The 25,575-nt window shown below is 40.0% G+C and overlaps 1 protein-coding gene across 3 annotated transcripts in view; it reads left to right on the top strand.

Annotated features, from left to right (window-relative positions):
- Positions 1-25,575, top strand: part of epas1b (endothelial PAS domain protein 1b) — a 47,033-nt gene that overhangs the window by 7,506 nt on the left and 13,952 nt on the right. For all 3 annotated transcript variants that reach the window (XM_080869176.1, XM_080869175.1, XM_080869174.1), the window contains 5 exons: positions 14,698-14,888; positions 19,213-19,364; positions 20,518-20,605; positions 24,075-24,193; positions 24,948-25,150. In XM_080869176.1, coding sequence (XP_080725302.1) covers positions 14,698-14,888; positions 19,213-19,364; positions 20,518-20,605; positions 24,075-24,193; positions 24,948-25,150 — 753 coding nt within the window. The remainder of the gene's footprint in view (positions 1-14,697; positions 14,889-19,212; positions 19,365-20,517; positions 20,606-24,074; positions 24,194-24,947; positions 25,151-25,575) is intronic.

Genomic DNA, 25,575 nt, shown 5'->3' with positions numbered 1-25,575 from the left:
GAACGGTTGTTGTTTTTGGCTATCATAACCATTAGTTAAATGAGAAAACTCATCAACCATAATTAGACATAAAACGATCAACTATCTTATCTGCAGGTTTTTAGTGTTGGGGAATTTTTCACAAACACTCTGAGTGTTTAAACAAATTAGATTGCACTTCTTTCTGTAATTAAACTGTAAGTTTCTTCAGCTAGAGATGCAGTCTGTGAGTGAGTGCACCAACGAGCTGTAAATATCAAGCATTAAATAAAGAAAGAATGTTTCTGTTTTCAATGGCAAAAAGAGCTCAAAAGTGAGTGTGTGCAATAAACAAACTGGTAAACCTGAGACCCTGCTAACTGCTGAGGGCCCTGGTCAGCCGTACGTACAGTCCAGCGTCCCATTTGGCCATCAGACCCTTGCGCAGTGAGGGGGAAACAGCAGGGGAGGCGAGAAGTCGGTCTGGGAAACCTCTCTATATCTTTCCATTGTTATTTTTATCTCATTCATTCTCACCCGCCTACGCTACCTCCTCCTGTCTTTAACCTCTTTCTTTTTTGCTTTTCGCTTGTATCACATTGTCTCACATTTATTCTGGACACCCGACAGCGCTGTTTACCCCGCTCACTTTGTTGTTGTTGCCACGGCCTCCCCACCACACTTCTGTTCTTTGCCTCTTCTGCTTCGCCACATTCTCCTCTTTTTCAGAACTGTGTCTCCTTGCCATTTCCTTTTTCCCGTCCGCCAGCTCCCCTTCTTCCTTTTCCTCTGCTACCAAATTGGCTGAGATCCACGATCCCCTGTATGTCACCTGGCTGAGCTCCATCTCCCTGTAGACTTCCCGTTTCACCTCAAGAGTGACTGTGAAATGTTTGCTCTTCAAAGTCAGAAGCTGGACATAGAAAGTTGTGTGCAGAAGGGATTTTGCTTTATTTACCAATTTCTGAAACTCATCGTAACTAACTGTAGCCACATTTTCCTTAACTTTAAAGATGCCCTGTGGAGTTTTATTGTAAACATATTTGCATTTCCCACAAAAAACACAAGTAAAAAGTCCATGTAGCAAGAAGTCAGGGTGGAAGGAAATGTCAGCAAAACAGGGAATTTTAAAAAGGGACCGCTGTTGTTCTATTTCACACCGAAACATCTGCTTGACCGCAATCATTCCATATCCGCAGCCTTGTTTCTGTTATTGTAACCAATGATAAAGTTCCCTTAACTTCAACAGAAGAGTCATTTTAACTGCACTGCATAAAGACTGGATTCATGCTCCTTAAACACAGTGCAGCTGCATAAACTTTTACATTTATATGTATTCAAGTGTTCATGTTGAAGACTTGTACGTATGCATCTACAATTTCACCTCAAACTTGCTCTTAGAGGAAAACCTCACCCTGTAAAGTGACCCGAGTTTCATGTTGGGGGGGTCATCAGTGCTGATGAGAGCTATATCTCCAGTTAAGACTCTTATCCCACATTTCCACATTAACCAGTTTATGCACCAATCATCTTCCAGGATCAGGACATCAATATAGAGTTCTACTGCCATGTCCACAGGTGTCTAAGATTTGGTGTATCATTGTATGTGAGCAGGTGCAGTGGAAAAACGGTCTTCAGTCACCACCCACATCCATTGTGCAGATTTGCATGTCAGAATAGAACGTATGTGCACAAAGAGATGGCCTCATAGGGAGATCGGCCTAATAGAAATCAGATTAGATTATTTCTTTTTATGGGGATTTTTTGATCACACCTCATGCACTCATTAAAAGCAAACACAGAAAAAGCCTCCACATGCTCCCTCGTGCTTCACTGTTCTGGAGCTTTAGAGCGCATTCACAAATTTAGAAGTCCAGACACCGTCCTCTTAGTCTGGAATACAATGCACTTTAGCAAAAGTCACTTTGTAGTGCTCTGTAAGATTGTATATATTTTTTTTTAATTTCACAGTGGAGTTTATGCTGTTTTAAAAAAAATAAATAAATAAAAAATTCAGGAAACTTGTATATCTCTCCAGAACAACAGTTGTCATTATTTCACTTTTGTCATTTGAAAAGTTTTTGTGTTGAAAGAGATTACTGTTCCCTTTTGTTTCCCCCTCCTGTGTGTTAAAAGCTTTTTCCTTGAATGTCCTTTTCAGCTCTCTCGACACTTTTACTGTTCAAGGTGAATTTGCAAAACGGGACCGGAGGTCAAGAGCCGATAACCAGGACGGAACAGTAAATCAGGGCTTGTTTTTGACCTTCACCTGGTGCATTTTTTTTCTGCCAGAAAAACATTTTGCAAACACTTAAAAATGCCCCAAAATGAGTTTCGCAGCTTTTGAAGTCGAGTAACCTTGACTTGACAACTATGTCAGAAACTTGAGTGAAAGCAATAATAAAGTGAAAACCAGTAACACACTCACATTCCTCCTGTAATCCTGTCGCTGTAATCTTGCTGTAGTCAGTCCTCTGTTCATTGGGTTTGCGTTTAAAAACATGCAAAGTAAAGACAGTCTGTTTTCTCCTTACGTTCTCTTTTTAATCATCTCTTTATCTTTCTTCAGAAACTTTGAGTAATGAAACAGTTTTATCATTGCTAGGAACTGGATTTTCTTCAGTTTTTCCATGCGAGACCCTTAAACCACAAATACCTGTAGCAGTTAATCACTTCAGGTCGGCTGTTATCTCATCAGGGGGCAATAATTCAGATCACATGGGGAAAAACTTTGTTCATCATGACTAAGGGTGCTGTTTTTTCCCCCCAACAGTACTGATTTTTTTTAAATATTTATTTATATAATAACACTTAAATTCCAATAAAGTACAGGAAACTACAGATTTACCCACCAAAGCTTCTCTCAGGTGCCATCTGTATCTGCCCCACCACATTAACTGAGTCAGCAGTCAGCTCATCCCTTTTCATCTGTAGTTATAATAAGAAAATGGACCGCGTCCCAAACTTTTTAGTGCTCTACTGATTTAAGTGTTTAGGTTATTGATTGCTGTTGTTGTAAATGTGTTGGTTCTACAGAGCCATGAACAAGACTTTAACAGTGCACTTACTCTCATGTACAACAGCAGTTTCTTACTGTAAAATAGTACAATTCACTGTGTAAAATGACATTGTTGACATAGTTATTGTGATTATATAGAACACTAATTAAAACATAAATTAGGTCTTGGAGAATCTGGATACAGTAACAATGACAATGATAATAAAAAAGACAGCAACAAAATAACCCATTCATTTTAAAATTTAAAACTTTTTTTTTTAACTTTCTCTGATGAGCTGAAATAAATGATTTTGAACTCACCATGTAAATCTTTTTACTTTTAGTTTGCCTTCTCTATCTAAATGTTTAGATTTGTGCCATTCAGCTCATTTGGTATTCTCAGCGGGGTTTCTAGTCTGGTCAGCTGACCTCCCTCACACCACCTGTGGCCTCCCTCTCTTTCGCCTTTTCCCTTTCTCCATCCCCTCTGTGCTTCTTTCAATCAGCCAGTCTATCCCAACCATCAGCGTGCTGTGGGCGGGTTTGTTTGTGCCAGAGTGACTGTGTGTGCGTGCGTGCGTGCGTGCGTGCGTGCGCGCGCTGCTCTCTTTCATGGACTATCGGAATCATCAGCAATCTCCTGCATCGTTCTTCCCTTGATTGAGGCGAAGTCGGGGCCCCTGTCTGGGATAGCTGTTTGTTCGCCTGTGTGTGTGCGCATGCACACACAGACAAATGCCTGTTTGGCTGTGTTTCCAGAACTTGATGTTCCTTAGGATCACAGATTAGCCAGTACTGTATTGTTGCTCTGTGTTTGTTCGGCGAGGCGCCACAACTACAGGAAGACCCACTGTAAGCAAGGAAAGGTGTGTGTGTGTGTGTGTGTGTGTGTCTGCTAAGTTGTTTGTGTGTGCATTATGGGTGTGGGTAGGCCTTTTCTGACTCTAGACCACCTTTATAGTGGAAAGCAGCATGTTTTCCATAAGCACAATCTAAAAATATCCAAACAGACTTCAACATTCTTTAAAGTACACTTAAAAAAATAAGTGCCAATATGCCTGTGTGAGACTTTAGTGTGTATTCTCCCTTTTGCCCGGGGAAATAAATGACTAAGAAATAATGATGATAGTAGTAGTATTCTTGTTTTGTAACATTCCTCCAAAGACTACTTCATCAGTTATAGTTTTAGTAACACACTAAAAAAAATACTTGGTTACTTTTAAATCTATTAGTCTCCCTCTTCTGATTGATCAACATAATATATTTTTGTTTTTTTAAACAAAGATTAATTATTCATCGTTAAATAATGAAAATTTAATTTTAAAATCAGAACTAATATATGTGTGTGTGTGTGTGTGTGTGTGTGTATATGTATATATTAATTATATAAATATTTTTTTTCTTTTTCTTTTTTTTATTTTAAATTCAGACCAAAGACAGACATGTAAACGGCGTACTTTTCAGCAAAGCTGCGCACAACAAGACTTCATCTAGTTCACACTTCATCTAGTTTTAGTGGAATTGATAGCGATCTTCATACAGCTGTACTGATCTTTAAAGAAGAGGTGAAGGAATGGTACAAAAGTTCAAGCCTCAGAGTCAACGAAATCTGTCGATCTGTACTCGGCGAGAGTGATGGAAATGACAACAAACTGATTAGAACAGTTTTAGTTACTGGGCAAAAGAGCAAATGGTCCATGAAGCACACTCACATGCGCACACAAACTCACGTGCACACTCTTGCTCGCACTAACACAGCCTGACACCTGCTCTGGTTACAGGATCTGTTTCCTATAAGCACCTTTTGGCTTGTTATCACAACAATCACAGCAGGAGTCAGGACCTGTTTTCTGGGCATTTGTGTTCGTGTGTTTATGGGGCTGCTTGTTGAACAACCTGAAGATTCAATCCAGAACTTGAATAACAAACTCGTAGATTAGTGTCTCTTCAGTTAACAGCACCTGCATGTTGTAGTTTCTGGTGTCAACAGAAAGACACATCTCCCAGACAGCAGGAATATATTTATATGTATGTATATTTCAGTTTAAGTAAAGATTTGGGAGGTTAAATGGTACCAATATGCAGGGCTGGACTGGGACAAAAAATCGGCCCGGGCATTTTGACCAGAGACCGGCCCACCAAAAATGTGACGTCATTAGGGGTAAAACCGCAAAGGATTCTGGGAACTCGTGGCAAGAGGTACTAGCGCATGCAGGCTTTCAATTGAACTCAGTTACACAGCGATAAAAAGAAACACAAAAATAGCCGGTATTTGCCAAAAACTGATTGCTCGTATTTAAATTGCTATAAGTAACTTGTTGGGCTATAATATGTGAAACATATGCCAAATGCATCCCTCATGGATGACATAGTCATCTCTCCATCTCCATCTCTCTCTCCTGCTCTTTTATTTCTCTCTCTGCTGCTCTTCTGTCTCCTCTGTCACAGACTTCTCCACTTTTGATGATAAATCAGCCTGGTGCAACATGTAAGGATTGGCACAATTTGTTAAGATTTTGAGGAGTTTGAGAAACTAACCTTAAGCATAAAATAAAATTTACTATCAGTAACTTCATAGCACCCGCCCAGCAGTATATAAACTCCGTCATGCTAGCTAGTACGCAGTACCAGTTATTCTAAGCGCCTGTAAAAAGTCAGCACAACTTAAACAAACTACAACTAAACTTGGTTTATATCTGACACAGATAGACAGCAGGTCATAACTTCTTACCTGAAGTTCAGTTCCTCTGCCACTATGACCGGCGGCCGCCTCGGGTCTCTCCTCCTCTTGCCTCCCCTTTCCCTTATCCACCTTTTTTATTTTTGTTGTTGTGTCTTTACATAAGTCATGAATCATAAACCTGCAATGAGCTCGTGTCTTTTAAACTCAGCTTACTCAGATTAAAGGCTTTTGTGGAATTCTTTTCGCCTGCTGTTGATGCGTTTAATTCCAGCTGTATCTGTTTGCATCTTTTAAGTGATGGAAACCTCGGCCTTGTTGTAATAACACACCATTACATTATGTCCAAAGAATGGGCATTGATGTTCTGTGTAAGTAAAAATTAAGAAATAAATGTGTAACGAGATGAAAGTTTTCCATTCTTAAATGGAAGATTTGCCTTAAATTTTTTTTAATTAAAAAAAGCTTAATTTCACTTGGAGCTTCACATTTGCTGAAATGATCCTTTAAATCAAATCTCTGTCGCAGGAAACCTTAAAACCTCCTTCCAAAGATACAAAAATAAATCTTTAAGCACCTAAAAATAAGAATTGGACAGATTCAATTAAATGTTAACGTGTGTGTGTGTGTGTGTGTGTGTGTGTGTGTGTGAGAGAGAGATTGTTATGCTTATTACTGTACATGAATCTACATAAGATTGTCATACGTTAGTGCATGAGATATGATGCAGTGTCAGATCACCCTGAACACCACGCTCTCTATCTGTTCATGTTTGAATGCAGATCTGAACAGATGAAGCTTTGTGCTGTGCAGACAGAGAGGGCTGCAGGGGAAAACTGTATTAACGGCCTCATTACTGCCAGCAGAGAGGGGAACAGACACAATATGTCCGAGAGCAGCAGCGGCAGCAGCTCTGCCCTCTTTGTTTTTGTTCCGATTAGGCCTGAAAATAATCTCGCGACTGGGCAACATGTGAGTGTGCGTGCACATGTTCCTCCTTACGCTCCAGGCTGCAGGCGTCCAATGGCAAGTTTATCGCAGCGAGAGTACCAAAAGTGATTGAAAAAAGCTTGCGGGTAAGGGGGAGAAAAATAATGAATGAGGACCGAGGGTGTGGACTGTTGTACCACATTCAGATTTCAGGTTTGCTTTCCAAGTAGCAACGCTTCAGGTTGAAAAACATCTGGCTCTGCTGCATTGTTCGATTCCGAAGCTGCCTGTCGGCTCATAATTCTGATTGATGCTTGTAAAACGATTTGAGAGCCAAGTGAAAGTTATAAACATGACTTACACATAATTAGAGCAGCAAATTTGGTCATTTGAAGTCTATTCAATAAAAGCAAGTGTGGATCTGTTGGATGACAAATTACTGCCAGAGCCAAATGATTTATAGATTTTTTTTTTTTTTTTTAAAAACCATTAAAAGTCATTTTAAAAATACACAAGTTAATTTCACAAATCAAAATAGACGTGATTTGTATTCTACTATTCTTATTTCACTGTGATTAATTTTATTTCCTCCACTGTTTTGATTAGTGTTACGCTGCTGTCAGTTAAAGTAATGACTTCTTCTGCTGTTTTGTGTGTCGAGGGGAGGAGGGTAAATTGAAGAAGCTGCTTTCTTATCTGTGTATGAACAATGTGCAAACAGAGTAGGATAAGCGGCCTGCATGTGACAACGCTCCCCTGCTCTGCAACGAGTTTGACGTCATTATTTTGCAATGTGAGTGAAACAGAAAATATGCTGAGACGGATTTAAAAGAATTGGCTCAACTGGTATTCGGAATGACAATGTGACAAAGATAATTGGCGCCGAAAGCTTCCCAGCAAGTGTTGCATCTGAACACAACACAGAGTACTGGTGAGTGTGCGAGGCTGACGAGTTGCATAAAATGACGTCTGCTTCAGTGGCGCCGACTTGACCACAACTTCCAGTTAAGTCACAACTACTGCAAGCAAACAAAGGAAAGTTGATGGCCTTGCAGGTATGAAAATACTTCAGTATGAAGGTTGGCTTTTCCAGGGACTGAGTATCTCTGAGTGGTATCTGCTGCTAAAGTACTATTTCCATCTTCAGCCTTTCAACCACAATTAGTATTGTCACATTCAGGGCTCTACATTCAGTGTGAGTCAGGCTGATGTTGCTCTCTGCCTCTCGTGTTCGTGTACCTTTTGCATGTACCTGAGCATGTGACTGGCTGTGGTTTAGAGTGACAGTCTCACTTCTCTCGCAGAGGTTTCAGAATGCCAGATATGTGTTTTCTACTTGTTTTAATACCCAGATCTCACACCACGTCGCCCTCTTAGAGAGGAGAAACAGACGAAACCAAATCATCTGTTCCATCACAAACGCAACACAAACAGAAATCCTTTTGGAGCTACTCATACCACGTTTGCGTGAGTTCTTGATGATTAAAATAGCTGGTGACCCGCATCTCCCCCCTCTCAGCTTTGGTTGCAACTCTCGTAGGCCTTTTTAAAAGCAGCTTTTGGATGTGCCAATGAATCGGAGCAGAACAAAGAATGTTATCTCCGCGTTTTACATCATTTTATGGCAAGAATAGAAGTTGGAGCTGAAACTTGTGGGATGTTTTCATTTCAGAAGCTTTAACAAACAGATTCATGTTTTGGCCTGAGGTGAGTGAGTGTGCTGTTTTGGGTTTTTCTTTTAGGTGTGTTTCAGCTTTCAAAATAGTATTTATGACTGCAGCACTGACGGATCATCATTGTCAGCTTGCTGGAGGTCACCTTGCTGTACATGTATGTGTACCTATATATTGTGGTTGCGAGTTTAGTGTGTCATTCTGAAGTGGCAGAAACTTGTGGTATGTTGGTTTGTGGTATGTTTAACCTTTGGCTTGTTTGCTTTAGTGTGCGTAGCCCAAGGTTAAAAGATGAGGCCCTGCCAGTAGGAGCTGAGAGGGTGGCGCAAACGGTATAATGTCCTTTAGTAGCCCTTTTAATGTGTTTTTCATGTTTGATCCAACTTTTCGGGATGAGCTGAGAGTCTGAGGAGGGCAGCGACTGGCTGATCGTACAGAATTTTCCACATGGCTTGATTGCATGAACTCGGTACCCTCTGCAGCCAGACTGTCTTCTCAAATATGCGTCTGTATCGAGCAGCAACTACCAACTATCTTTTTTCCTTTTTTATGCAGCATCTCAAACTGTATCAAAACAAGACAAAACATACAAAATGCAGCAATGCAAAGGCAAGTCTGAGCAGGTACTGTAGGCCGAAGACTTTCTTTTTAAATAAATGTATCAGATCAGGAGTCCTGCATGAGTAGGGTGCAAAGTCTAAGAGCTGGGGTTAACCCTAAAAAGAGATGGAGCAAACAGGAAAGACTCCATTTACCTCCATTTACCAATCTGGGTCAATATCTAAGCCACTTCAAGTTTGCGCAGTAACTTTCAATGTCCAGAAATCAGGCTTCAGAAGAGGAAACTTCCTGTCTCACTCAAGTGAGGCAATTCCACACAAGAACTTGAGATAGTATTGAGTAAATTTGGTTGGCAAATTGTCCAATATGGCCCTCTCTCTTAAGACGAGACATTCCACTTGATGTATTTTTACTACTGGAACAACAATTCGCTCAGGACTCAGACGCCACATTGTAAAACACTTTGTAAGCATTTATAGAGTTCAGTAGGAGTGCTTTATGGTCTGAAATGGATGTGATGCATTTGTGTCAATACTGTCATAAATGCATTGTGCTTTAACCCGAGCCATGATTGCAAACTTAGTCACGTAGTTTTACTGCCTAAATATATTCAAAGAATGACATAAGGGAAGGTAAAAAAAAAAAAAAAAACCATATACATATATAATAAACGTAAGTGGAAAATAATTGAATATGAGGTATCTGACAAGACTCTTTTCTTCTAGAAACGGCATTACTTGATTACCAGCATTGGTTTTGTTTGATTTGAGTCACTGAAGCACAAGATGAAATAAATCTGTCAGACCAGATTTATCTTTTACTGCAGGTCAAAGTGAACACATTTTCTGCAGTAAATCGTTGTGGGAACGATTTGAGGAATGAAGGAAAGAGAAGGTAGGAAGAAGAAAAATACTGGAAATTTTTTAAAGTTTTACTTGAGTAGATGCACCTGACCTCTAACCTCTGGTATGCACATGCACGCGCAGTTGGGTGCGTGTGTTTGCGTGCACGTTTGTGAATATGAGCGAGGGGTCAGTGAGTACATCGGAAGGCTGCAATGCCCTGGTGAAGCGCTGTGACTCCCATTGTTTTCTGTACTGAAATAGTCTGCTGGGATCTTCAGCAACAATGGCCCTGGACAATCAAAGAGTGGCACACACACACACACACACACACACACACACACACACACACACACACACACAGACACACACACAAAGACAAAAGAACACACATTCACACATCAAGGAGCTAGTTGAAGTTTGTTCTCTCAGTTGGCTTGATTGAGTGGAAGCAGTCTGCTGGCTCATCAGTAATGAGACTTTGAGTGACTGACAGTCGGGGTTAATGAGTTTAAACCTCAGAGACGAGCAGGGAGACGCACTGATGGGACATAACACTCGATGAGATAAGATAATGGTGCCTCTGTGCTCTGCCTTTCCTGTTAATTGTATGCTATATTGTCCTTAATGTGTGTTTGCATGTTGGATTTTCTAGTTTGTGTGCTTTGTGGACTCCAGATTTTGGCTGCAGGGAAAAGTTTAATTTTGTAATGCGAACCACTGAAAACGCTCTTGCTTTATGTTTAAGTAAAAGAGATGATTTGGTCCTGTTTTTGTTTAAAAAAAAAAAATGTTTTTAAAAATCTTGTCTGTTAAAAGGAGGGGATTTGTCTCTGGAGCATAAACAGATATAAGGAATTAACATTATGGTCATTTAACAGAAGTGCAAATCAAATCAGAAATACTATAAATTTATGTTATAAACTTTCTAGAATTTGTTTTAGTTAAGTTACAAAAAATAAAATAATTTATGATTATTTACTTTTTGGCAGTTTTTGCTCTCCATAGAAACGATGTTGTGACAAAATAATTCTGATAATAGAAAATAAAATGCCAATTTACCCTTTTTATTTCTACTTTGATTTTGGATATATATTTTCAGAACATTTATTTACATAAATTGATAAATGTACATCATAGCGATCTTATGTTAATGCACAAGCATTTATGTCTTGTAGTCTCCAGTGGGAAGGTCATGAACACATTCAGCACCTGTTGAGTATTATCATAACTTAGTTTTTCTGAAGTATCCCTTCATTGCAGCACAACAAAAGCCACTTTTGGCAGTACACTTAATCACAAAGGGTCATGACGGTGAGCAACTCCACATCTTTGATTTGGCAGATTTTTTTTTTTTTTTTTTTTTTTTTTTTTTTTTTAATTTTTTTACCCTGGATGCCCTTCCTGAGGTAAAGGGATATGTGTCATCGAGCCAGGGCTCATGGAAATGTGAAAACCACTCAATACACATGCAAAGGTAGCAAGTGTTTTTCACCAAGAGTCATCTAAAGTATCTTAAATAAAGTGTAAGCTGAATATTGGAAACCAGTAATATATTGAAATCTACAAGAGTCAGTAAAAACACTTTAAGCCCCACAGTGTCCTAAAACAGCAGTGATCCCACCCCCATCAGAGTTCCTTCACCGAGACTGTAAATCTGATCCAAGTGGTGATAAAATGTCCTCTTATATGTACTTTCCGCTGTATGGAATAATGTAAACGCGTCCAGAACACACACGACTGCCATTTTTCCTGGCATTTAGCTGCTGTGTTGTGTAAAGCATCGGTATGCACAACGGTTGAATGGTTCAATGTACACTTTCTATATGGGCATGCAGGACGTTTTCTGTTGTTCGACCTTGTCATAGCAAGAAAACACTTCTATAGTCGTCTCACTTGGTTCAGTATTTCATCAGGTGTTTAATTTGGCACTTTATTCTCTTATCTCAGTGGGTTGTAAGTCTCCACTTCAGAAGAGATCTTTTACGGTGTGAAGGCATCTGGCTTCTTTACCTTTTAACCTTGGTGCCAAAATATTTGTTTCTTCTGCACTGTTACATTTTCTTTCTGGCCCTGCATGTTGCAGTTCTGCCACAGATGTGATCAAGTCTGATAAACCACATCGTGTCACCACTGACAGAGGGCATGTGAAGTTCAGCAGAGCTTCACCTCGCCTGTTGTGGTTTGTAAAGTTATCTTTTCCGTAGAGGCTGCTCACAGATCTGAGGGTAAAAAAGCTTTTTGTTCACAGCACTTTTTTTTTTTTTTTTTTTTTTTTAACTTAACCTGTTTTTGGCTCTTGTTAAAGAACAAAATGCTCAATTTAAATCTGTATGAGAAAGGTCCCACTTAATTGTATCGGAACTTTTATTTTAGTTTTTTCTTTTCTGCATTTTAGGATGGAGATTGTAAAAATGTTTCTGTCGTGTTACTCAAGAAATTTTAAAGTGAATTTTGTTACTTAAAAAAATGAATTAAATGCTGTTTTACCTGAGAATTGATATCCCAGAGCCAAGCTAATACACTTATATGAACTTAAGGTGCAGATACCTGCTTTTTAATGCCCAAATAAAGTACTACACCACCAGAACTGGAGCCAAGACTTTATAGATGGGTATTTATACAATAAACTACAATAAACTAGCAAAAGAGAGTATAACTTTTAAGCCTTAAAAATGTTTTAACGAATAAATTAGAAAAACAAAAAAGTCCTCCAAGTAATTCTGAACAGCTATACAGATGAAAACTGATTTTTGTAACAGACTCTAAATAATATGAAAGTCTATGACAATTGTCTCTTTTGGAGTAATCCCCAGGTGGTTGAGTGAGAAACTGCAGTAACTGCAAAAAAAACACATATTGGTCACTGTCTTATTTATAGTCACACCTGTTGCATAATCATGCTGTTCCTGTCCAGGTATTTCAGCAGAGGTGATTCAGTGGATTTAAATGGAGCATGATGAGTCTGCTATTATGATGTTACCACAGTTTTCTTATTCCATCCGGCAGCATTCTTCTGTCAGTTTCTTCCCCTGCTGCTGTTGCTTTGCAGCTTTTTCATATAAATCTGAACCCTGTTGCGCAACCTTACCAGTCCCATGTTGTGCAGACGGTATCCAGTGACTAAGAGTTGAATTTGAGCATACGAGGGAGCCCAGATAAAGCCAAACTCCACGTGTGATGTCCTAATATGGATTGTTGTGCTGATGTCTTGGATCAGCGATTAAACTAGGACTGTTTGCCTATTTGAGCTTTCACGTCCAAATCTGATGCATTTCTTTTTCAGAGCCTGGAGCCAAAAAAAAGAAACCATATCCATGGAAAATTACCCAGAGTTCTGCTTGCTGACATAATTTGGCCCGCTCTTGTGTAGGCTTTGTTGGCGGCATTTTTGCTATAGCTTGACCGCCATGAAAAGATTTTCAGATTGCAATTTGATTGTTGAAGTAAACGCTTTTATCTTGGAACCTCGGTGCTGTGAGCAAAAGCTCTCTCCCTCAAACAACAAATGCATTACCCAGAGGAAATTAAAATAATCACCTGCCTACACGTCTTTAACCAGGTTTCCAATTTAAATTTTATTTTTAAAGACCAATTTACATCTATTAAAACCCATTTTCCTCGCATGGAACACAGACTCCAAACACGCTGTATAATCCTCCTGTTGGCAAAGTTCAAATTGAATTTTGCTCAATAGGTTTCACTAAATCCAAATACGAATGAGAAAGTTGAACAAAAATATGCATGAAAGTGGACACAGGAGGTGAATGAGTTACCAGTGGGATGGTTATTTTTAAGATATTGTAATTGTTCTTTTAACATCAAGAGGAAAAGGTTGAGAAAAGCCAGTCTTTAGTTGGTTAGGGACTGAATTTTAGTGAGTATTCAAATCAGAAGCCAGGATGAACATCTTTTATAACAAGTTTAATGCATTTTTTTCCACATTTCACTTTTCTCATAAAAGGATCTTTTGATCATTTTTGAAGTGTGCTGTTTCAGCGAGTACATATGTGTGTTTTTCATAGATATACAGTGTTTGTGTTAGTGACCTGGTGACTGATCTCTTCATGCAGGAAGTGAAGGAAATGGTGTCGCGTCATAAGAAGTTATTGTTTTCTTATCTCTAAATACATCTTTTTTGTGTTCCTTCTGTAGTTCTGCCTTGCAGTGTCTTTACTCGTTATACAAGTTATTTCTTTCCATTACACGGAAACTGTTTCTGCAACTTAAACCAGCCTGACTGCCAACTGCTGAACTGAACTGGCTTTCTGCATCTCAAACAGGGACGTCCCCTTCTGTACTGACAGACACTGATAGGCTTTGAAGCGATACCAAAAGCAGGAGCTGCTGAGGTGTATGTTTCTGTGTATGATGATCAATAACTGGTGTCAAGCTCACACAAAGTGAAATTCAGGTTCAATCGTAGTCCTTTAAGAAGCAAGTCAAGCAATTTTTGAATACTGAATATGTTTGCGTAACTTTATCAAAAAAGTGAATTCATGTGTGTTGGGTTGCAAAAACAAAGGCAGCGCAATAACATTTCTGCAGCTCTATTTGTTGTATCATTGATGTGAATTTCTGATATTGCTGATATTTCAACATGGCCCAGTTTGTTTCTGATGTGGAAATATGTAAGTCCTAGTTTTTCAGGGGGAAAAAAACAAAAGAGCAATTATTGTACCTCAGGGCTGCAGAAAAGCTTTATAAACCAACCACTTCTTTGTATTTATACTGAATGATGCATTGTATTCGAACTTGTGAGCGAACCCCCTTTGAAACGGGCACATTTGGTGCTTGTCGAATCACATGGGGATTTATGAGATTGGTTTCTTTATGCTGTGGTGTGCCCGCAGCAAGGTCGAGTAGGAAATTTTAAAGACCCCAGACAGTGAGTGCATTCATGGAAGATTAACTGCTGAATGATACAGAAGAACCTGAAATATAATTATTAACGAAGACCGACTGTCTCATTAAGCCAACCGACTTCCAGAGTAACCGTATGATTATGTGTCATTGTTCATGTTTAAATGACCATTTGTCTGTTTTGTGGCGCAGGAGCAGCTCAGAGAGACGTAAGGAGAAGTCTCGCGATGCAGCGCGCTGCAGGCGCAGCAAAGAGACGGAGGTGTTCTACGAGCTGGCCCACCAGCTGCCTTTATCCCACAGCGTCAGCGCTCACCTGGACAAGGCATCCATCATGAGGCTCGCTATCAGCTTCCTCCGTACACGCAAGCTGCTCGCCATAAGTACGAACGCTACACCACAGGCAGATACACACAGACTCACACAAATATGCACATGGGTGACAAACTAAAGGGAGAAATTGAGACTCCTGACTTGGTTTCAGTTATGAACATAGTCATAGGCATATGCATGTCCATAGCATGTCTTTTATCCTCCTCTCACCCCAACCGGTCGCTGCAGATGGCCCCGCCCCTCCCTGAACCTGGTTCTGCTGGAGGTTTCTTCCTGTTAAAAGCAAGTTTTTCCTTCCCACTGTCGCCAAAGTGCTTGTTCATTGTTGGAATTTTCTCTGTATGTATTATTGTAGGATCTACCTTACAATATAAAGCACCTTGAGGCAACTTTTGTTGCCACCAATGCTGTGATTGGTCTTTGCTGTCAAATATGTACGATTTTGGTCCTTCAGACAGGACTCCCTACCTCTAGGAGAACAGAATGAACTTGGGAGAATTGGCCATCCCTTCAGTAGAGTTCTTAGTGTGTCAATACCAAGGTGCTCTGAAGATGTGCTGTTCTTACAGCACATCAGCTCTTTACCAAGCCCATATGTATTTTTTTCCTTTAATTTTTCACACACCTCTAAATGCAAATCGGTGCAAGCTTCCGTGCAGTGAATCTTAATTCGTTACACAAAGGAGAAAAAATTCAAACGGCACACCACCTCCCTCCAGCAGCTTCTTTGACGTGTGATCACAGATTTGCGTCGGCACGTTCGTGTGTGTGTCTGTTGCTATGTCGAGTTGTCCAGTAAAGCAGGAAAGTATTTGCTGGCGTCTTTCTTTGCACTTCTCCTCCTTCCTCTCGTCTTAGTTAAAATTAGAAGCCGAGGAAGCTTAACAAAGAATCAGACCTATTGTTCTGGAATTCCTCCACTGCGTCCGTGTCTCGAAGTGAGATCAGAGAACCACAAAATTTAACAACCAACGTCAATTGTCAGCACTGCAGCTTGTTAAAAAATGTTTATTTTTCCTTAATAGAGCTAGAAAACTTGAGTTCACACAGGGGAGGAGGCGGTAAAGTGAGGTTTTAACCTTTGACACCTGTATGCTGGTAAACTTCCCCACGATATCTTTAAAGTCAAAGCTGTTTGTGTATAGATGAGCAATATTCATGTTGTCGCTGATTTAAATGACTGTCTTTGTTTTTGGTTTTTGTTTTATTGACTGTGTCATTATAACACACGGAGGAGAAAAAAAATGTTGGCATGTAATTTAAATAATTCCCATCATTCACACTTTGTGAGCTGACCTGATTTATAATTTCTTTAAAACCATTTTTATAGCAATTAATAAAAGCTGTCAGCTCTACGACACCATAGTAATAAAACACAGGAAAGCACTGTGATTAATGCCATACCTTAGACTTATCTGTAAATCTTTAGACTGCCATTAGTCTATTCTTATGTAACTTTTGATTTTTCTATTTATTGCTCTTTATTTATGATTGACTACTTTCATTGTTCGCAGAGGAAATAGCCATGCATTCAACCAGTGCTTCCTTAAACAACAATGATGACTACTTCCCATTTCTTCTTTGTAGACTATCATTAATCAGAGCATTTATGTGTCGTTTCTTTATTCATTTAGCATCTCAAGTAGGATTTTAGCGCACAAATTACACAAATGAAATCGATGCTTGATAAAGATGTGGAATATGGGCTGCGTTTCCACTAAAAAAAGAACAATTAATCAGGGTGTTTTACAAAGATTAAAAAAAAAAAAAGCAATCCAGCAGCACATTCGTTGCGCGTTTGCCTGAGGTTAAAGGGTTAGTTAACCACAAAAAGAGATAAAAATGCAAATGGTTTCAGTTTCAAATTCCAAGATTTTGAGATATCCACCTGTAAAACATCTGCCTCTATCCAAACACAATGGTAGCTACTGAAACTTTCTCAAAGCACTCAAAAGCAGGGTTCAAAAGTCATTTGGGTGATACAACCAATTTAGGGTAATTAACATTTCCTGAAATTCCAGTAGCGGTTGTCAGACGTGCTCGCATAGATAAAGAAGTGTTAAAGGGGGGGAGTATGTATGAGATGTATGTAAAGGAGAGGTTAACAAGTGCGAACGAGAGGAGGAGGAGGAGGCGTGCACGGGGAGGAGCTGTAAAGGTAATGAGGGTAGGAAAGCAGCGGGTGAGAGGGGAGGAGAGCACAAGGAGATCCGTGAGATGCAGCTGCAGATACAGCATTATCAGGCCGGTCTGATTGCTCCGTGATGGAAGGAGAGATTGCGGAGGAAACGAAGAGCTCTGCCCATCGTTCGGCTGGTGCTGGCATTACCCCTGCTAGCCATAACAGCCGACTGCCTTGGCGCCAAACATGCTGGAATGCACCCTCACAAACACACAAACATACTGTATATGCACCCAAGAGCCGCTGTAGGGAACACCTCCCTTAAGTAACTTACGCTCAGTTGGGACCTGATGAACTTTGATGTACTGATTAGGAGATACCTCAAAGGATTCAGCTGTATTTTTGTCTTGACTTTGACTTAACTTGGATCAAAATACTGTGAAACATATGCGTTCCTAATTGCAGAGGTCCCAGCTGTGTTTGAAGTAGAGTCCTACATTTTGGGAAATATACTGATTTACTGCCCTTTGATCAGGCGGCCAAATATTTTGTTTTCATCTGTACGCCATTTGTTCTCTGGCAAATTGCAAGTTCCCTCAATTGAGTTCATAATATATTACTTTTTTTTAAAAACGTAAATTATTATGCTCAGCATTCCAGCAACCCTAACGATTGGATAAGGAGTAGAATAAAAAGCAGATTGACCAAAATAAGGGGAAAAATATAGAAATTTCCAAACAACTATTATAACAGATGTTTTCAGTAGAGTGCTTTTATATTAAGTTACTGCTTTAGTAACATGTGCATAAATGACAGACAACTCTCCAACTGCATATGGATTTTTTTAAATTTTTTTTTCTATTCTTGGTTGCGTTCATTACTGAATATTTCTCATCTTTTCAGAACACAATTTGTGTGTCATGCATTTGTTTTGTTTTTTTAATGGTACTTATCGAAATTGTGCCTTACTTTTAGATTTATGTCTAAATATTTGGTACTGGTTCCCTTCAGGCATTTACTGACCTAACAAAACTATTCTGACAGTTTAGGCTCTATCAACAAGAAAGAAAGAAAATATTTGTTTTTGTTCAGTTTCACGTTTTCTTCTCCTCGTTTTAAAATCAAATCCTAACCCCAAAAATAGATGCTCATTTGAGCCTCAGTCCCTGAAGCCCACATCGGGTAGGTGACATTGTCAAGGTTTTCTCTTGTGGCGTCCTAATGTGTAGCACACCCTGAATACTATCTCTTTTGTTTGGCATGTGAAAGCATGCACCAGATATTCTGTCTTTACAAACGTGATGAACAGGAAAATGGTGGAAAAAGAATTCCCACTATGACAGTCACATAATGTTCTGAGTTCATATTATGAGAAACTCATTTTGCCTCACTGCTCTGTCCCTTCATTCTGTCCAGTATGACCGGACAAATGTCAGAAAATAGAGGGGAAATGATTCTCTTAGCAGCAGCTGTCCCTATCAAACGCTCTGTTCTGCTCCCCATTATTCTGAAACGAGGGCAGTTACGCAACCAAAGAACAGCACAGAGAAGAAAAGTGCAACTCAGTCCAAATGACTGGTAATCACAGCTTAGTATTTAGGCCAAAGGTGGCGCTGGTCTTTGGATAGAGCCTTGAGAGTCTCCCCAGCTCCCTGGGGCCCATGTGAAAGCTCCGGGTCCTCTAGGGGCTAATGCTATCTGGGCCCAGCTCCAAACTCGAGCCCCAGGCCTTGTTGGAAGCCTTGAGAGTTGCTCTCTCTTATCTCAGGGAAACACACTAGAGGAATTGCAAGCTTCCCACCCTCCACCCCCATCAACTACTGGGCTTTGTTCAGCGTGAAGCCAGCGTCTGCAAACACATACGCCTCTTGAGTTGGGGCCAGCTCGAGGCTAGAGGTGTTTTTTCTATCAATTAGCTGAAACAAGACACTGTGGACAGACTGGAGTCACTGTGTGTAAATGTTTGGATACTGCGCTGAGTGTATTTGAGCATAATTGCAAGTTATGTCCTAAAAGCGGGCACCGCTTGAGCAGTTTGCCTGCAGTTTGTCAGGGTCGAGCATCAGGGGTGGCCGGAGATGCAGGAAGAAGCTACAGTGGTTTGTTTTGTCCCCGAGCCAAAGCTTCAAGAGGGAAAACAAGCCTGATGCGTGCACACAAACACACACAGATTCACAATGATATCCATTTATAATCAGCACTGAATGAGAAACAATTTGTAAGCGTCTCCTGTTTGCTGCCTCTCCCTCCAGGCTGCAGCAGCAGCAGCAGCGACGGCGAGGACAACGGACAGATGGACAGCCTGTACCTGAAGTCTCTGGAGGGCTTCATCACCGTAGTAACATCAGATGGTGACATGATCTTCCTGTCCGAGAACATCAACAAATTCATGGGACTCACGCAGGTACACAGCCATTAAAGAACACTTAAATAAACAGACAAGTGCAGACACTTCTAAATGTGATCAGTTCCTGTTTATTTGCACGCAGTCATAGTTGATGCTATTTTTTGTTTTTGCGGGGGGGCGTCCACAGACACAGAATAAAGTGCTATATAAATACAGGTGAATTTGGCTTGTAGTTTAAAGTGCTTTGAGAGGTCATAAACATCACCAACATCTAACATCTTTGCACGTGACATGTGGATAGATTTTTTTTTAATTTTCTTTAACTTCTCAAGAAGATTGGAAGAAAGACATTAACCCAGTCAGACAGGACGCAGATGTGGATGTTAACGGGTACTCAGGAGAGAGAGAGGGGTGTGTTTATGTGAAATGCCTGTTATGCCAGCAGTGTGTGTTCAGTCAAGACGGTGAGGTTCAACTATAAACACATTGTGCATTTTCTTTCCCCACCCTCTCTGGCACCAACTTAAACAGCAAATCGTAAAGGAGAAGTTTACTGTAAACGCTGAAACAAAAGCTCTGCTTTGCGACCCTACGCTGCCCTCAGCTTTCTGATTTCAGGCTTTCCTTGTGACCCATTTGCCTGAACTTTATGTCCCTTAAGTGGATTTTCTGGAAGAAAATCATTTGTGGTAGAAGATTTGTCCAAAAACTTAGTGGTCTTCCTTCACTCCTTACACCGTTGCTGTGGAACAGAAGGAGAACACATTTCACTTCTGGTTGGACACTTGTCTTTGATGTCCAAATTTTATTCTTTTAGTGTGTTCATTACATATTTTATATTATATGGGGCAAATATAAACTGCATAGAAAGTGCAGCTTGACTGGTTATCGGAGGATTACAATCACAAGCTGCTAAAGTTTTGTTTGTTTAGTGTTGAAGCATTCTGTGTTTCTGGAGGTGACACACTTTTGTGCATTTGTTCATTCATGGTGGCCGCCATTACTCACGCTCACTACCCCCTCTTCATCTATTTATCCCAAACAAAACTACTGGTGCTGGTGCCAGAAAAAGAAATATGCAGCATGTCTAACTGATGGAACAACTACTGTAAAATGTAGAGAAAACTGTAACAGAAAGGCAATTGTATATCTTTATTTAACATTCCTTATTTCAGGATTTTTATTTATTTGTTTGCTTTTTGTTTTTCAGGTGGAGCTTACTGGTCACAGCATCTTTGACTTCACCCACCCATGCGACCATGAGGAGATCAGAGAAAACCTCAGTCTGAAGACGACTGGTTAGTACACAGTCTCATACGCATTATCTTCTATCCACCTATGACAACTGTTACATTCACCTGATTATGGTTTACTGATTAAAAAAAAATATGCAGTCATTCTGACATGACAAGTGATCTTTTCATTCTCCTCCTTATCAGAAAATGCCCCCTGAAATAAAGTAGAGGAATGTCTGTGGAGTCTTATCTACTCAATAAAAGAATAAATTTGCTCAGCAATTCACAAGCTATGCTGCCCATTAGATAATAGGATATCCTGTGTACAAAGTTGATGTTTTGTCCCACCCACGTCACCATGAGGAGATCATAGAATGTATGTAACAGAAAACAAATTAAGCAACTCACTGGAGAGCATTAATACCACGCAAATTAAAAAAAAAATTAAAAAAACAAATACACTTAAAAGATGCTCACAATACAAATAGTTAAGTCTTCGAAGAAGACAAGATTCCTAAGCTTTGATTCAGACTGGAAACATTTAAAGGTCACCTGTAATACTCATTACCAGCTTCATATTGTTAGTAAAGGAACAATTCGCCTTTCAGTTCACTCTGTCTGAAATCAGCTCCTCCTCATTTATGGTCACCCTCCGTATTGAGTCGGCTTTCATGACCATATTGGGAAATCTACTCACAATGACATCATACAGTAACAAGAGCAAAAGAAACTGTGTTAAACTGTGTATTATCTAAGCCCGAGAGTGTGCCTCATATTAATTGCCTGTACATACTCTGACTTCCTTATTTGAACTCGTGGCAGTGGTTCATTAGGTCCACTCACAGCATTTTGAGATTATGTAAGTGTGAAGTCATGCAGCCATGCTGGATAACTGGAGGCATAATCTAAGTAAACTTCCCCCAATCATGTGAGAGTTTGTATTTTAATTCTAGTTGTTTCTGATTTCAAATAAAAAAATTTTTTATGTAGTGCCAAATCACAACAACAGTCGCCTCAATTATAAAAGACAATAAACCAATCTTGTGTTAGTTTGCTGCTTTCTGGACATTTCTGTGGACAAGTAACACCGGTGTGACTTCTTTACTTCAGTATGTGTGGTCGCACTGGTGTTGCGTATCTGCAGCGTGACTCCAGTGAAATAAAATGTCATCAGCTGATGTTAACGCAAACAAACTCTGAGGCAGGATTTTGTGATTTTTATTTTATTTATTTATTTTTTGTTGAGAATTCGAACTCTTTCCCCTGCATGTATATATAGAATATAAGCACACACAGAGTGTTGATAACGCTTATCAGCACTGGCCGCAAAACTTGCAAGTAGAACAATACTTTATATTTTATAGGCCTGTTTCTATTTAAATCTTTCACTCAGTCACTCACATATTAACGTACGCAGTTGTTTTTGGCCTGAAGAGATGTTCGTCTGGTGTTTGTTTTGCTCAACCTTAGCTATACGGAGATAAAGACTTGTGAGTTTGGAGTTTGACACAAGAGACACTTAATTTCTTGGCTCTGAGGCATCGCTCCAAGGCTGAACTCTCACTTGTCATGTAACAGCTTGGCTTACTTTCCAGCTCCTGTCATGTGGGCCGAGAGATGTAATGACTGTGTTAACCTTGACTTTTTTTTTTTTTTAATGACATTAAGTCATAATAAGCATGTTTTCTTCTTCTTAATAGTGTGATTTTTTTTTTTTTTTTTTTTTTTAAATTGATTTTTTTTTAAATTTTCCTTTTATGCCCTTTATTCCCGGATACACATAATTAACAAAATCCCTTGTGCTGCCCAAAAACGTCTCACTGGTCCGGGCGTTGACTCGATTTGATGTCAGTGGCTAATTCCATCAGATAAATGCTCACTTTTTAGGATCTAAGGAATTTAAATTAACTTAAATGATTATTCAGGAGTTATTGAAATCCCTGCCCATTTTCTTCCTAAAAACCTTTGAACTTCCGAAAACTGAATGCACAGTTGCTGATATGCTTTTGCAGATACTTATGCAGACAGCTGTGAATAGACAGCTGTCCATATGGAAGATTCAAGCGTGGTTGCTGTGTTGTAGTGTAGTGTGGGTGATGTCAACACTGACTTAAACACACCGTGCATACTTGCAGACATGTGCACTTTACCTTTGGTCTAATATAGCCTGGACAGGTTCTTCACTTCATGTACCTGTGGCTCAATATTGAGGCCAATGTAGATTAGTTAGAAGTGTTTGGCTGGCTTTGGTGCTAGGGGAAAGTTCAGGGGCCTGTAAATCCTATCATTCCTACAGGACGATAATATTCCACAGTACTGTCAGCTTGTTGTCAGCAGCTGTCTTATCTAGGAGTGACCAAAGTATTTAATGGACCCTCAGACATCTATATCCTCTGAGTTTACTTGAGGATGAAAAATCATTCTTCTGAAATTGTCAGGTGTTACACAGATTTACTATCTTCCACATGCTTTGTACAGCCTTGCAGCTCTTACTGTTACAGAGCCATTCAACTCTCCTGCTTTTACTTGTGGGACAGAAATGATCTATGCAAAACAATTCAAAACATGAACAGTGTGGTTATTAATATTCTATATCTGATGGGTCCACAAGGGGGGAAAAAACATGAGAACAAAAGTTCAAAGGTCATACAGAGATGAACCTATAAACAGATAAAGTAGAGTTGTAAAGGACATGTGCAAAGGAAAGCAGATAAGAGCTGCTACCGTGAGGAAGAGCAGACGAGGAAAGGCGCTGAGAGAGGAACAAGGCATTATGGGGTAGAGATAATGACCTTAGTATGTTACACACGCAGTGCAAAGCAGAGCCAGAAGTACACCCATACTACATGTTTTCTGTCTGTGAATCCACTTTCTACTCCATCCCTCTCTCCTGCACACACACAGGGTCACACTCGCTGTGCTGTGGTTGATAACTCTTATCAGCAGTGGCCACAAAGCACACCAGCAGAACAATACCTTCTGATTTATAGACCTTTTCTATTTAACGCACTTTCACTCCACACTCATTCACATCTGAACATGAACGTGCTTGTAAGTGTCGGGGAAACATTTATGTGGTGTTTGTTTTGCTCAAGTGTAACCATATGGAGTTAGAGACACACTTTTAAGCGTGGAGTTTGACAAAAGACACACTTCTCTTTGCTTTGTGGCTGCAGCTCCGGGGCTGAACTCTGACCTTATGATGTAACAACTTGGCCTATTTTTCCAAGTCCTCTGTGACTAAGCTGGAAGGGAGATAAAGGGAGTGAACTTCCAGTTTATTATATTGCAAAAAAAAAAACAAAAGACACTGAACTTTGTTTTAAATCTCCTCATACTTATAGGATCCATATATTATTATGCTTTAATGTCAAGCGAATTTTATATACTGTGCAAAAAGCTAAAAAGCTGTTCACAAGAGCAGGATCTGAATCATTTAAATGCTTATGTTTGCCCCTGCTCAGTGACATTGTATTATTGTATGATGATTCAGATGATGAATTCTGACACACTGTTTTTTTGTGTCTTCCAGGAAGTGGCTTTGGTAAAAAATGCAAAGAGCTGAGCACAGAGAGAGATTTCTTCATGAGGATGAAATGCACGGTGACCAACAGAGGACGCACTGTCAACCTCAAGTCAGCCAGCTGGAAGGTAACAACTGCTACATCTACAAAGCATCACATCTGCAGCAACTGCACACACAAAATGAGATTATTACATTGTGAATAGATTTAGCCACATATTGGACACAAGTAGGGTTTAGATTTTAGAACAGGGTTGGGGGAACTCCAGGCCTCAAGGGCCGGTGTCCTGCAGGTTTTAGATGTGTTCTTGATCCAACACAGCTGATTTAAATGGCTAAATTACCTCCTCAACATGTCTTGAAGTTCTCCAGAGGCCTGGTAATGAACTAATCATTTGATTCAGGTGTTGACCCAGCGTGAGATCTAAAACCTGCAGGACACTGGCCCTTGAGGCCTGGAGTTCCATCATCCAGAGCAATTCATGATGCTGGTAGGAGTCTAGAAGCCCATATTAAAAGTTTAATGTTATATCCTTAAATAGCAATTCCACAAGCAATCTTGTGCAGCAACACAAGTAGTGTAACAAATAGTGTAGAGAAATGCTTTCTCTGGGTTGTATAGCAGTAATGCAAAGCATTATTTTCAAAGGTAAGAAGTACTTTACCGTTTTTTGAAGAACCTATCGCAGCCCTGGCCATTAATATCGACTAATGTGGGGCCAAAAAAGACATGACCACTACAATAGGTGTCTGCGTCATGGTAAATATGAACACTCAGATAGGGAAAACTGTAATAATCGCGCTATGGCTGCATGTTATTCACCACAGGGGTAACTCTGACACTGTGTAAACTCCATTTACACTCCTGCTGCTCTTCCTCAGGTGCTTCACTGCACTGGACAACTGAGGATGTACAACAGCTGCCCTCCGCGAGTGCTGTGCGGCTTCAAAGAGCCTCCGCTCACATGCGCTGTCCTGATGTGCGAACCGATACCACACCCGTCCAACATCGACACGCCGCTGGACAGCAAGACCTTCCTGAGCAGACACAGCATGGACATGAAATTCACCTACTGTGACGAGAGGTAGGCAGAAACATATTTTTTAGATTTTGTATTAAATGATAATATATGCTTCGGTGAATATATTTTTATGCACCTATATTTGGTTTGAACCTCAGCAGAGTTCAGTAGAGCAGCAGATTCACATTGCTGCCAATTAAAACACAACCCTTAAAGTCTGACACACACACACACACACACACACACAGACACACAGACACACAGACACACACACACACACACACACACACAGAAGATTTGAGCGATTGCAGTGTGTTGACTTAGCAGGTAAGAAAATAGAAGTTGGTGATGAAACATAAATTAATAAGGCGCTGTCATGACGTTGTCAGAGCGTGCCAAGTGTTAATGACCCTGGATTAGATCGTGAACAAGCCTAAAGCTGAAACATTTTTAAAGCTGCCAAACAAAATGACATCTGACATTGTGTC

This window comes from Rhamphochromis sp. 'chilingali', assembly GCF_963969265.1.
Source record: "Rhamphochromis sp. 'chilingali' genome assembly, chromosome: 20".
Classification (NCBI taxonomy): Eukaryota; Metazoa; Chordata; class Actinopteri; order Cichliformes; family Cichlidae; genus Rhamphochromis; species Rhamphochromis sp. 'chilingali'.
Note: the sequence above shows the minus strand (reverse complement) of the source record. Positions and strands in the feature narration are given on the sequence as shown.